The sequence below is a fragment of the Procambarus clarkii genome, chromosome 91 (genome assembly GCF_040958095.1).
Source record: "Procambarus clarkii isolate CNS0578487 chromosome 91, FALCON_Pclarkii_2.0, whole genome shotgun sequence".
In the NCBI taxonomy this organism is placed as follows: Eukaryota; Metazoa; Arthropoda; class Malacostraca; order Decapoda; family Cambaridae; genus Procambarus; species Procambarus clarkii.
The window spans coordinates 10,814,405-10,827,551 of NC_091240.1; the positions used below are offsets into that span (position 1 = coordinate 10,814,405).

Here is a 13,147-nt window from a genome sequence, read left to right on the forward strand (position 1 = left end):
TCTCTCTCCCCCCCCCTCTCTCTCCCCCCCTCTCTCTCTCTCTCCCTCCCTCCCTCCCTCTCTCTCCCCTCCTCCCCCCCCCTTAACAAGTCCTACGCCACACACCTCCCCGAGTAACTCTGGCACCACAACTCACCGGTCGGGTACACACATCACCTGAGCAACGTTTCCTCAACCTGGCTTAATTACTCACACCAGTTTTATTACAAAACCGGTTTTGTTACGAACCCCGTTTTAGTACCATGTTGTTTTTAAATGTGTAGTATCTCGTATTTACCTAGTTGTTGTTTGTGGGGGTTGAGCTCTGGCTCTTTCGGCCCGCCTCTCAACTGTCAATTAATCAACTGGTTATTTTTTCCCACATACTCTCTACTCTCTTTCCCACACACACTCTCTTACCCACACACACTCTCTTACCCACACACACTCTCTTACCCACACACTCTCTCTTACCCACACACTCTCAAGATCACACACACACACACACACACACACACACACACACACACACACACACACACACACACACACACACACACACACACACACACACAGGAAACAGCTCGTAACAGCTGCTAACTCCCAGGTACTAATTTACTCCTAGGTAACAGGGGCATCAGGGGTCAAAGAAACTCTGCCCACTTGTTTCCGCCATCGCCGGGGATCGTTCCCCGGACCCTAGGATTACGAATGCCGAGCGCTGTCGACTCAGCCACCAGCCCCCCTTCCCTCCAGTGGCCTACTCACACGTGTTGTACCCTCGTTCATCCTGAAGATAAAGTGCTGCCCTTGTTTGTACACCAGGAAACTGTTTTCAGTTTCCTCAGGAGTGTATAATAAAGAAATTGAGTCTCCGAGGGAGCCGGTCGGCCGAGCGGACAGCACGATGGACTTGTGATCCTGTGGTCCTGGGTTCGATCTCAGGCGCCGGCTAGAAACAATGGGCAGAGTTTCTTTCACCCTATGCCCCTGTTACCTAGCAGTAAAATAGGTACCTGGGTGTTAGTCAGCTGTCACGGGCTGCTTCCTGGGGGTGGAGGCCTGGTCTAGGACCGGGCCGCGGGGACACTAAAGCCCCGAAATCATCTCAAGATAACCTCCTCAATATCTTCATTATATGAAAAGTGGCAAAGTTTGAAGTGATGTGATACACTGTTGATGAAGCGTGACCAGTAGTGGAGATGGTGGCGGGTGTGTCATGTCCAAGTGTAGTGACCCACTACCATTCTCAAAAGTCGATTGACAATCGACTTGAGAATGGTCCAGGACGGACCGATACGTCGTCGTCCCTTCAGTTTCTAGTGTGTGGATTGGTCAACACATACTTCAGCCACGTTATTGTGACTCGTGCCCAAGTGTGACTGTTAGTGATTGTTTGGTGGTTGTGTTTGGCGTTGGTTTAATAAGGCTTATCAAGCTCTGGAGTGTTATTTAAGGTCACCATAATAGCTTAGCGATTAACAAGCAAGTATAATAGTCCTGAAGGTAGCCCAGGGCTACAGTATACTCTCAGTGTATAGCTGCGTGATGTAGCAAACCGTCTTATTACTAGGGATATATTATCTGAAATCCTTGTATCCCTGTTTCGCTCTAGGTACTCCTAGGGAAGAAACTCGTGGGGAAGGAACTCGTGGGGAAGAAACTCGTGGGGAAGGAACTCGTGGGGAAGGAACTCCTAGGGAAGGAACTCCTAGGGAAGGAACTCCTACATTAGCTGGAAACACAGGACACCGCCAAGGAAGGCATCCTTAACACCCTCCCGTAAGGAAGGAACACTTTAACACATGATGACCTCACGAAAGGATGAAAAGTAATGTACCTTTTTACGAGACCTTGAGAGCCACCGCTGTGAGGCCGAGAGAGAGAGAGAGAGAGTGGGGGGGGGGGTAGTGCAAAATGGCGAATGAGAGTTTAGGCAGATTATGACGTCAGAACAGCTCTTGCCAGTAATTGTCGGAATTTCCCCTCTCCCTATATCACCCTTTAACACTGGGGTGGGTGCCCCCATACACAATGGAGTGGGTGCCCCCATACACAATGGGGTGGGTGCCCCCATACACAATGGGGTGGGTGCCCCGCAACACTCCCATCATTACTGTGACAACACCTGGTTGTGACGTCATCAGTACACCCATGAAGGCCAATCAATGTACAGAGTGAGGGGAGCATGGCATGGGTAGAGCTGCCTCTACACGTTGCTATGGTTACCACTCCACGCCCCCCCAGCCCCCCCCCCCCACATATTCCACCACACCACCAACCTGTTCTCTTAAAAATAACGTCGCTTTGGGCCGTTTACCAGTATGGCCGAAAGTGATTTGAAAATGAAAAATAAAAGAAAATAAATTTGGGATTTTTTTTCAACAACAGTAAGTTAAGGGTCCTCTGGTAGGTTAGGTGGGCAGGAAATTCTCATAAAGTTTCAAAACGTTATGAAAAACGTTAATTGAATGTTGGCTCTTCTAATCTCACCGAGTAGGCCGGACCACTCAAACAGAACACGGGACATGTCGCTTTTGTGAGTCGGTTTCATTTCAAATTATGTCCACTTTTGGCTATAGCGCATACCAGCGGAAAGTGACGTTATTTTTACGAGGACGGGTTGCGTGCATAGTGCGGTTACCATACCATCAACTGTACCGTAGTGTGACCCCCAGGTACCGTAGTGTGACCCCCAGGTACCGTAGTGTGGACCCCCAGGTACCGTAGTGTGACCCCCAGGTACCTACCGTAGTGTGACCCCCAGGTACCTACCGTAGTGTGACCCCCAGGTACCTACCGTAGTGTGACCCCCAGGTACCTACCGTAGTGTGACCCCCAGGTACCTACCGTAGTGTGACCCCCCAGGTACCTACCGTAGTGAGGATGGAGGAGGCCAGCTCCAGGGGCACGCGACAGACGGTGTGGTCGTGCAGGGGTGTGGTCAGCGACAGCTCCACTAGGTTCTGTAGGGGGGGGGGAGGAGATGTAAAATTAAATTAATGAAAGGAGGTGACTACAACCATGACGCGCCTGGGGGTCACGGAACCTGGGGAGAGATTCACGAAGCAGTTACGCAAGTACTGACGAACATCTTTCACTCAATCTTCGACGGCTTTGGTTACATTTATGAAACAGTTTACAAGCATGAAAACTTCCCAATTAACTGTTGTTATTGTTATAAATAGCCTCCTGGTGCTGCGGAGCTCATTAACTGTTTAATAATTGTAAACTAAGCTGCCTAAGATTGAGAAAAGATGGACAGGTTCGTAAGTGCTTGCGTAACTGCTTCGTGAATGTGGCCCCTGGTCACAGCAACCACTACATCACGAAGTAACCCTCGTAGTCAAGACCACTGCCCTCAGTAACTTGTCACGCCCTCACAATATAATTTAAACAATAATACATTAAATATAAGAAGTCATTAAAAACATTCACATTTTTTACAAATTAATATTTAAATGTCAAAAGTGATTTCACATTGGTAAACACAACAGTTGTAACCGGAGTGATGTGTGGGGGGGTGATGTGTGGGGAGTAGTGATGTGTGGGGGTAGTGATGTGTGGGGGTAGTGATGTGTGGGGGGAGTGATATGTGTGGGGGGAGTGATGTGTGGGGGTAGTGATGTGTGGGGGTAGTGATGTGTGGGGGTAGTGATGTGTGGGGGTAGTGATATGTGGGGGGAGTGATGTGGGGGTGTACAAATGTAAACCAAGCAGCTTGAGTAGTCTACAGTCTACACAAGAGACATAATACACAATATTATGTATAAATGTGACAAACAAAATAGGTGCCTAATAGTTATAAGCAAATGGTAACCCATGATCCTAAAAGTACTTATTTTGTCAAACGTAAAATATGTACTATTGGTCCCCAGAGGTTCACTTTTTTTACTATTAATTTTCTTAAGGGGACGAAAAGATTCAAACACCAAAGTTAAACATTCCTATATCTAGTATAGTACATATATGTACTATAGTATAGTACATATATGTACTATATTAGGCCTAAGATAGCGTACATAAGGCCGAGGATTGCTTGGAGAGGGGTTAGGTTATGTTACATTTTTTACTAATAAATTTAGGCTTCTTCAGTAATACAAATGTAAAATTTGCAACTTTTAATACTATCACAATACTCTGCTATACCATAATATCAGTGATTAATTAATTATTTAGAAGGTTGAGCTGTAATTATATGTACTTTAGGGAAAAGTTTTCTCTATAGTACAGGGAAAAGTTCTATGTCCCGGGGCTTAGGAGCCGAGTCTCGACCCAGCAGGAAGATGTAGTTACTGCCAGGGTGAAGGACCCGCAGAATACCATGCTGGGGTTTTGTTTAATTGTATTATGCATTGTATAATTTATTATGATTATGAGCAGTGTTAGGTTACTATGGTTACCTTATCTTGTATATGTTGAATAATGGGCTTGAAACTTTGTTAATTATACATGCTCAACCATTTTGCTAGTTCCAGGCTTGAATTTGTATGTGTAAACAGACCCTTCCTCCCCCCACCAGCAAACACACTACGTAACCACGACCTTGTTTTAACGTTATTATGACACGTATAACGTGACCACAACAGTTGCTGTTACGTAACATCGTCGTGGTTACGAAGTGTGTTAGCTGGGGGGGGGGGTGTTTGTTGACACTTTCACCTGGGAGTCACAAAGTAGCGGTTTATATATAACGACCGCGGTTACGACATCCTAACGGCTGTCAAAACAATGTTGACATGAACAAATCCACAAGGGCCGTGATGAGGGTTCGAACCTACGTCCTGGATGATCCCAGACGCGCCTTAGTCGACTTAGGCGCGTCTGGGATCATCCCGGACGTAGGTTCGAATACTCATCACGGCCCTTGTAGATGTGTTCATTTGATGCATCACGCTATTGTGATTTGTGTGTGCAATGTTGACATGTTCACTTCTGAACAATGCAGTACTGTTCAACTTACTTTGAGTTCTTTGATGAGTACCTCGGGGCGTTGGGCCGTCCGCAGCACATTCCGGTACTTGTACACATGTTTCTGGAACGGAGAATGGAAGAGTGAAAAAAAAAATGGAAACGCAAAAGAAAAGTCAAATAATTTCTTCGTGCAAATATTAAGAATTTTTTTTAGAGCTGTAGATCACCAAAAAAAAATATTTTTCTGGTCATAACAAAAGAATGGGGTCTATGTCTTAATCTACAAAATATTTTGTCTTTAAGTAATTAAGGTTGTCTTGCGCTGTCTTAAGCTTAGGTGTTGAATCCTGGCTTATCTATTAAGGCTGATAAGCCAGGCCTCAACGCCTAAGTGTTGAAGCCTGGCTTATCAGCTTAGGTGTTGAAGCCTAGCTTATCAGCCTAGGAAGTGATAAAGCCTGGCTTACCAGCTTATATGTTAGGTGATGTTGCTGGTGGCTTTGTTGATATTCCTCAGCTATAATTGTGGCTTGGTCTAAAATTATAAAACCCATTATGACACTCTCCTCCCCTACACACACACACACAAACACACATTAACCAGCTACAAGTAACTAACCTTCCATATAATAGAATGTAGCCACTGGTCTCTTGTGTAGGAATTATTCGCCTGAAAAGAAAGACGAAAGGTGTTAATGAGTGGCACAAATTAACATCTTAAATCAGTATATACGAGGTAATTATACCCCCTCCCCCCAAAAAAAACCGGCCCGGATATTTGGGAAGGGAAAAAAGAGGAGGAACCAGGAAGACGGAAGAGCCGTAGCCTAACGGCCAGCAGGCGAGCTACGCTGCCCACGCCATTTTTTTTTTCCTAGCACCGGCGTCCTTAGAGCGTAAACAGCACTCCCTCGCTCGTCAAGTTATAAATACCTACCAGGTGATGATAATTGCACTGCCTCTCCACCGCTTACCACTCCCTGAAAGCACTTGAGATGATTTAAAAGCGTGTTACGTAAGATAATTCAGTATGGTTTTAGTTTGCCCGCGTTTTCTTGGGCAGGCGGGAAAAAACTGGCCTACCTTGGGTTAGTGTTGCCCACTGTGTGGAGGACGCTGCGCGGACTCACACTTGGCGTGTTCTCCGCAAAATCCTGTCAATGCTTATGTAGTAATAACTCTCCTAATTAAAATCTTTCATATATGCATACATTTCAAGAATTTTCAAATCAGCCTATAGATAAAACGAAAACTTTGCTTTAATTATACAGGTGCTTCCTCCACCCAACGCTCTGCCTTGTGTAGTGACCCGTGACCATCAACCCGTGACCATCAACCCGTGACCATCAACCCGTGACCAGCAACCCGTGACCAGCAACCCGTGACCAGCAACCCGTGACCAGCAACCCGTGACCAGCAGCACGTGACCAGGGCCGCCTTAACAGCATTGTAGGCCTTGGGCTTAGCAAGGCACTGAAGCCCCCCCTACCCTGGTTGGCCCTGGACCCCCTACCCACATGATGGGCACTTTGTGCCCTACCCAGATAATAGGCCTCGCCCGTCCGCCAAGGTGCAGGATTACCGTCAGAAAGTTATGCACAAATTATTATTATTATAAATATCATTTGAAAAGGGACATGAATCCTAGGCCTTACCAGCGTCGAGTAATTACCGACAGCCAAGAGATCTCTCATGAACAATATAGCAGCATCGGTTCCCTGGACAACTGCCCAGTGTGTCCATGCCTTAAGACGTCACTTCCTGTGATCACTCATGACCTGTGAACAATAACCCGTGACCAGTGTGTGACTCCTCCCTTTTCCCGCAGTTACCCATCCGGGTAGTGGGGACCCAGCAGTGTGGACACCCATCCGGGTAGTGGGGACCCAGCAGTGTGGACACCCATCCGGGTAGTGGGGACCCAGCAGTGTGGAGCAAGTCCCGCGCGCTTCCTCTATATGGGAGCCTTACCCCCCTTCACTGAGCTCAATATAAATGCTCTCTCGGCTTTAACATTGAAGTGAAGGTTTAAGCGCCCTCTGGCGGCGGGGCTCGCACTTCAAAATATTACTGAGTATCCATGGAATTGAACACCACAGGGCTTACATATACTCAAATTACCTACAAACATTGTTTTACATGTGAATTGCATTGGAATCCACGAGACACGTTGATACAGATTTATCTAAAATGTTCATTTATTGCAATCCAACCCGTTCTCGCACTTTCGTATAGTCAATATTGACTTATTAAATACGTGCATATATGACATACTAAACATACTAGTTTACCATGAAAAGCTTCATAGAAAACCCCGACCTTACCTAACCTTCTTAGTATGTTAAGATAAGCATCTTATATTAATAATAGTAATAATTGTAATTATGAAGCAATAAGATGCTTATCTTAACATACTAAGAAGGTTAGGTAAGGTCGGTGTTTTCTATGAAGCTTTTCAAGGTAAACTAGTATGTTTAGTATGTCACATATGCACTTATTTAATAAGTCAATATTGACTGTAAGAATGTGCGAGAACGGGTTGTGCAATCAATGAAATCTTTGATATGTAACGTAAAAAACAAATACTCAATAATAAAAATAGTGCACTGTCATAAACAGTTGACTCCTTGAAACAGTTGAAGGATGTAACAGTGAATATTAACACTGTTTTATAGCAGTGTCTGTTGTTGTCTTAGATTCAGCTACTGGGAACCAAAAGTTGCAAGTAGCACGGGCTATGGCGAGCCCGTAGTGGACTTACCTGGCACAGGAGCGGGGCTGTAACTGAGTGTAGCAGCGATTGATTGATGAAGATAAAGCCACCCAAAAGGGGGCACGGGCATGAATAGCCCGGAAGTGGAGGCCCTTTGGAGCCATTACCAGTACCAATAGCTGGTAATTGGGCTCTGTGGATGGTGTAGCAGCGATTGATTGATGAAGATTAAGCCATCCAAGGGGAGGCACGGGCATGAATAACCCGAAGCTATTCATGGCCGTGGGTTCCCGTAGCACAATGTTGCTCGTCCTATGCTTATAACCAAGGATCCCAGGTCTGGTCCCCAGGCCGGCATGGTTAGCTGAAATGTTCGCAGGTTACCGTTAGGCAACTGTTGTGGGGTGTATTGGGAGCAGGTAAGTCTACACGGGGTCTGGGGACAGGGGGACAGGGTCTGGGGACAGGGGGACAGGGTCTGGGACAGGGGGACAGGGTCTGGGGACAGGAGAACAGGGTCTGGGACAGGAGGACAGGGTCTGGGGGACAGGAAGACAAGGGTCTGGGGGACAGGAAGACAAGGGTCTGGGGGACAGGAAGACAAGGGTCTGGGGACAGGAGGACAGGGTCTGGGGGACAGGAAGACAAGGGTCTGGGGACAGGAGGACAGGGTTTGGGGGACAGGAAGACAAGGGTCTGGGGGACAGGAAGACAAGGGTCTGGGGGACAGGAGAACAGGGTCTGGGGACAGGAGGACAGGGTCTGGGGACAGGAAGACAGGGGTCTGGGGACAGGGGGTCCCCGACAACGAGGAAACCATACTGTGAGGGCCGGAGACATGATAGGACGAAGACGGCGCCCAATTAGGAGGCGGAAGACTAGCGGGAAGGTGGAGGAGACCTTTGGTGTGGTGGGCGGGAGGTCACCCACGACCCCCTCGACCCCCTTCTTGTGCCACAGTGGGCACCACCCCCTCTCACCCCCACGACCGCTGTGGGCACCACCTCTCTCACGGGACACGACCAGGCCGGGTGTTCACGGGCTTCCGGCAACATCCTTCAAGTTGGTGATGTGCATCTTAAGGTCTAAGTGCAATAAAGCGTAAACCCAGGTAGCAACAGGCATGCACGGTGTGAGCAAGGCTCTGGGGGTCAGGGGTCAAGGCTCTGGGGGTCAGGGGTCAAGGCTCTGGGGGTCAGGGGTCAAGGCTCTGGGGGTCAGGGGTCAAGGCTCTGGGGGTCTGGGGTCAAGGCTCTGGGGGTCAGGGGTCAAGGCTCTGGGGGTCAGGGGTCAAGGCTCTGGGGGTCAGGGGTCAAGGCTCTAGGCGTCAGGGCTCTGGGCGTCAGGGCTCTGGGGGTCAGGGGTCAAGGCTCTGGGGGTCAGGGGTCAAGGCTCTAGGCGTCAGGGCTCTGGGCGTCAGGGGTCAAGGCTCTGGGGGTCAGGGGTCAAGGCTCTGGGGGTCAGGGGTCAAGGCTCTGGGGGTCAGGGGTCAAGGCTCTGGGGGTCAGGGGTCAAGGCTCTAGGCGTCAGGGCTCTGGGCGTCAGGGGTCAAGGCTCTGGGGGGTCAGGGGTCAAGGCTCTGGGGGTCTGGGGTCAAGGCTCTGGGGGTCAGGGGTCAAGGCTCTGGGGTTCGTGGGGGGGCAGGGGGGGGTCAGTGTTCTGGAGGTTAAGGGTGAGTGGAAAAAGTGCGTCACGTGACACACAATACAAACGATAGCGAGCCAATGAATGAGACAAGGCCACTGTTAGCCCCTCCCAGGGCACCCTCCCAGGGCACCCTCCCAGGGCACCCTCCCGCCTCCCTCCCAGGGCACCCTCCCAGGGCACCCTCCTGCCTCCCTCCCACTAGCGTCGATTATGTTAAGGGTGTTTTGTACCTTCTCTCTCTCTATATATATATATATATATATATATATATATATATATATATATATATATATATATGTCGTACCTAGTAGCCAGAACTCACTTCTGAGCCTACTATGCAAGGCCCGATTTGCCTAATAAGCCAAGTTTTCATTAATTAATTGCTTTTCGACTACCTAACCTACCTAACCTAACCTAACCTAACTTTTTCGGCTACCTAACCTAACCTAACCTATAAAGATAGGTTAGATTAGGTTAGGTAGGGTTGGTTAGGTTCGGTCATATATCTACGTTAATTTTAACTCCAATAAAAAAAAATTGACCTCTTACATAATGAAATGGGTTGCTTTATCATTTCATAAGAAAAAAATTAGAGAAAATATATTAATTCATGAAAACTTGGCTTATTAGGCAAATCGGGCCATGCATTGTAGGCTGAAAAGTGAGTTCTGGCTACTAGGTACGACATATATATATATATATATATATATATATATATATATATATATATATATATATATATATATATATATATATATATATATATATATATATATCCGTATAATATATTCCTGTACCCACCTGTTTAAAGAAGAAAAAAAAGGAGACAAGAGACCTGGGCACTGCTGGGTATTCCTTCTAATATAGAAGGAATATCTAGGAGAATATCGCCTAGAAGGAACTAGGAGACCTGGTCGAGGACCGGGCCGCGGGGACGCTAAGCCCCGAAATCATCTCCAGGCAATCACCTCAAGGTAGTATATTTATAAAACAAAATCAACTATATAAATACACCAGTTGATTGGCAGTTGAGAGGCGGGACCAAAGAGCCAAAGCTCAACCCCCGCAAGCACAATTAGGTGAGTACCAACTCATCCTCTATTTAGATAATAGTTTATGTAAGTATGTGCACAATCGTACATATGATTGATGAAATGGACAGTTAGATAGTAGGATTTGGTACTATTCATTTTACAGAATCCGGCTAAAAACCAAACTTAAATATTCCTAGGCCTAGTATAGTACATATATGTACTATATTAGGCTTCAGATTGAGTGTATTAGGTCTAGAATAGTTAGGTTAGGTTTTATTAGCAACATAAATATAAAACCTTTTCCAGTTTGTTTAAATTCAATAGTACCAAATTCTACTTTTGTAATTGTGAATTACGTCAATATATGTACTGTGATGCACACATGGTTACTGTGAGTACTGTGTAAACACCAGGATGGACTGGGATACACTCTTGTAAAGAGAGCTGGAGTGGCAAGATATGTATTATGTATGACGGATATGGACTATGTATGAAGGGATATACATTATGTATGACGGATACTTGGCTCTTAGGAAAGGCCGGAAGATAGGTTTAAGGCCATGCGTGACGTCACCACATGACCTTTCACTCCCTCTTGCTTTAATTAAAGAAGATGGAGAGGTACGGGTGAGGGGGCACCCCTCACCCTACTACCCCACCCCTCACCCTACTACCCCACCCCTCACCCTACTACCCCACCCCTCACCCTACTACCACACCCCCCTCACCCTACTACCACACCCCTCACCCTACTACCACACCCCTCACCCTACTACCACACCCCTCACACTACTACCACCCCCCCTCACCCTACTACCACACCCCTCACCCTACTACCACACCCCTCACCCTACTACCACACCCCTCACCCTACTACCACACCCCTCACCCTACTACCACACCCCCCTCACCCTACTACCACACCCCTCACACTACTACCACACCCCTCACCCTACTACCACACCCCTCACACTACTACCACCCCCCCTCACCCTACTACCACACCCCCCTCACCCTACTACCACACCCCTCACCCTACTACCACACCCCTCACCCTACTACCACACCCCTCACACTACTACCACCCCCCCTCACCCTACTACCACACCCCTCACCCTACTACCACACCCCTCACCCTACTACCACACCCCTCACCCTACTACCACCCCCCTCACCCTACTACCACCCCCCTCACCCTACTACCACCCCCCTCACCCTACTACCACACCCCTCACCCTACTACCACACCCCTCACACTACTACCACACCCCTCACCCTACTACCACACCCTCTCACCCTAATACCACACCCCTCACCCTACTACCACACCCCTCACATTACTACCACACCCCTCACCCTACTACCCCACCCCTCACACTACTACCACACCCCTCACACTACTACCACACCCCTCACCCTACTACCCCACCCCTCACACTACTACCACACCCCTCACCCTACTACCACCCCCCCTCACCCTACTACCCCACCCCTCACCCTACTACCACACCCCTCTCACCCTACTACCACCCCCCTCAACCTACTACCACCCCCCTCACCCTAATACCACACCCTTCACCCTAATACCACAGTCTCCCTTAAGTATTAAAGAGGCGCTGAACTTATACATTATCTGGGAATGACTATTCCAGACTATTATAAAAAATTTCACTGTGATTGTCCATATTATGGACCCCCTCAAGCCTCACTCTCTGTGTTCGGGCGTGCCTACAGTACAATACAATGCAATACAATACAATACGAGACAATACAGTAGACCTGTTTGGATCGTCTGTATATATTTCTTTACACGCCCAGGACCCAACGCATCCTCCGATTAGACATTACGTTTTAATTACTAAATATAATAAGTACATTTCTGACTGTCTGCATAGTACATAAATACACTTAATTGTGCCGTTACATTTACCTCTTCACATATTCTCCTCGTTTTCTGTTAAGACACTCATAATTTTAAGATGAAGTTTTTCCTGTTGAATTCTATATACACAAGTTTTAAATATAAAGAATTTATTTTTCAGTTTTATTAAACAATAGAGATTTTATACAAAATTTGAAAATATTCTGAGTTACTTTATAATTTATTGAAAGATTTTAGTTTTGTTTTATTAGTTTTATAAAACTGTAATATCAATATAGCTATAGGTTAAGTACTAATTGTAATTAAGAAGCAATAAAATGCTTGTCCTCCTACACTAAGAAGGTTAGGTTAGGTCGTGGTTTTCTACTCAGTTTTTCAGGTAAACTCTAATATTCACAATATTTTGGTGCGATTCTGGCGATTAAGTGTATTTATGTACTAAGCCGGTAGTCAGGATTGTACTTATTACATTTAGTATTAAAACGTACTGTCTATTCGGAGGAGGGGCCGCGCGGTTCACAGGTTAACAGGCGCGGGCAGCCGGTGCTTTCAACGCGAACTGCTTGCTACAAGTAGGCCTGCTTGCTACAAGTAGACCTGCTTGCTACAAGTAGGCCTGCTTGCTACAAGTAGGCCTGCTTGCTACAAGTAGGCCTGCTTGCTACAAGTAGGCCTGCTTGCTACAAGTAGGCCTGCTTGCTACAAGTAGGCCTGCTTGCTACAAGTAGGCCTGCTTGCTACAAGTAGGCCTGCTTGCTACAAGTAGGCCTGCTTGCTACAAGTAGGCCTGCTTGCTACAAGTAGGCCTGCTTGCTACAAGTAGGCCTGCTTGCTACAAGTAGGCCTGCTTGCTACAAGTAGGCCTGCTTGCTACAAGTAGGCCTGCTTGCTACAAGTAGGCCTGCTTGCTACAAGTAGGCCTGCTTGCTACAAGTAGGCCTGCTTGCTACAAGTAGGCCTGCTTGCTACAAGTAGGCC

General features: G+C 47.2%; 1 protein-coding gene across 2 annotated transcripts in view; it reads right to left on the reverse strand.

Annotated features, from left to right (window-relative positions):
• The window catches only part of LOC123773844 (C-Maf-inducing protein), a 208,139-nt gene that overhangs the window by 21,416 nt on the left and 173,576 nt on the right, over nt 1-13,147 (reverse strand). For both annotated transcript variants that reach the window (XM_069318755.1, XM_069318754.1), the window contains exons 3-5: nt 5,513-5,563; nt 4,943-5,014; nt 2,856-2,945 (exon numbers count right to left, since the gene is read on the reverse strand). In XM_069318755.1, coding sequence (XP_069174856.1) covers nt 2,856-2,945; nt 4,943-5,014; nt 5,513-5,563 — 213 coding nt within the window. The remainder of the gene's footprint in view (nt 1-2,855; nt 2,946-4,942; nt 5,015-5,512; nt 5,564-13,147) is intronic.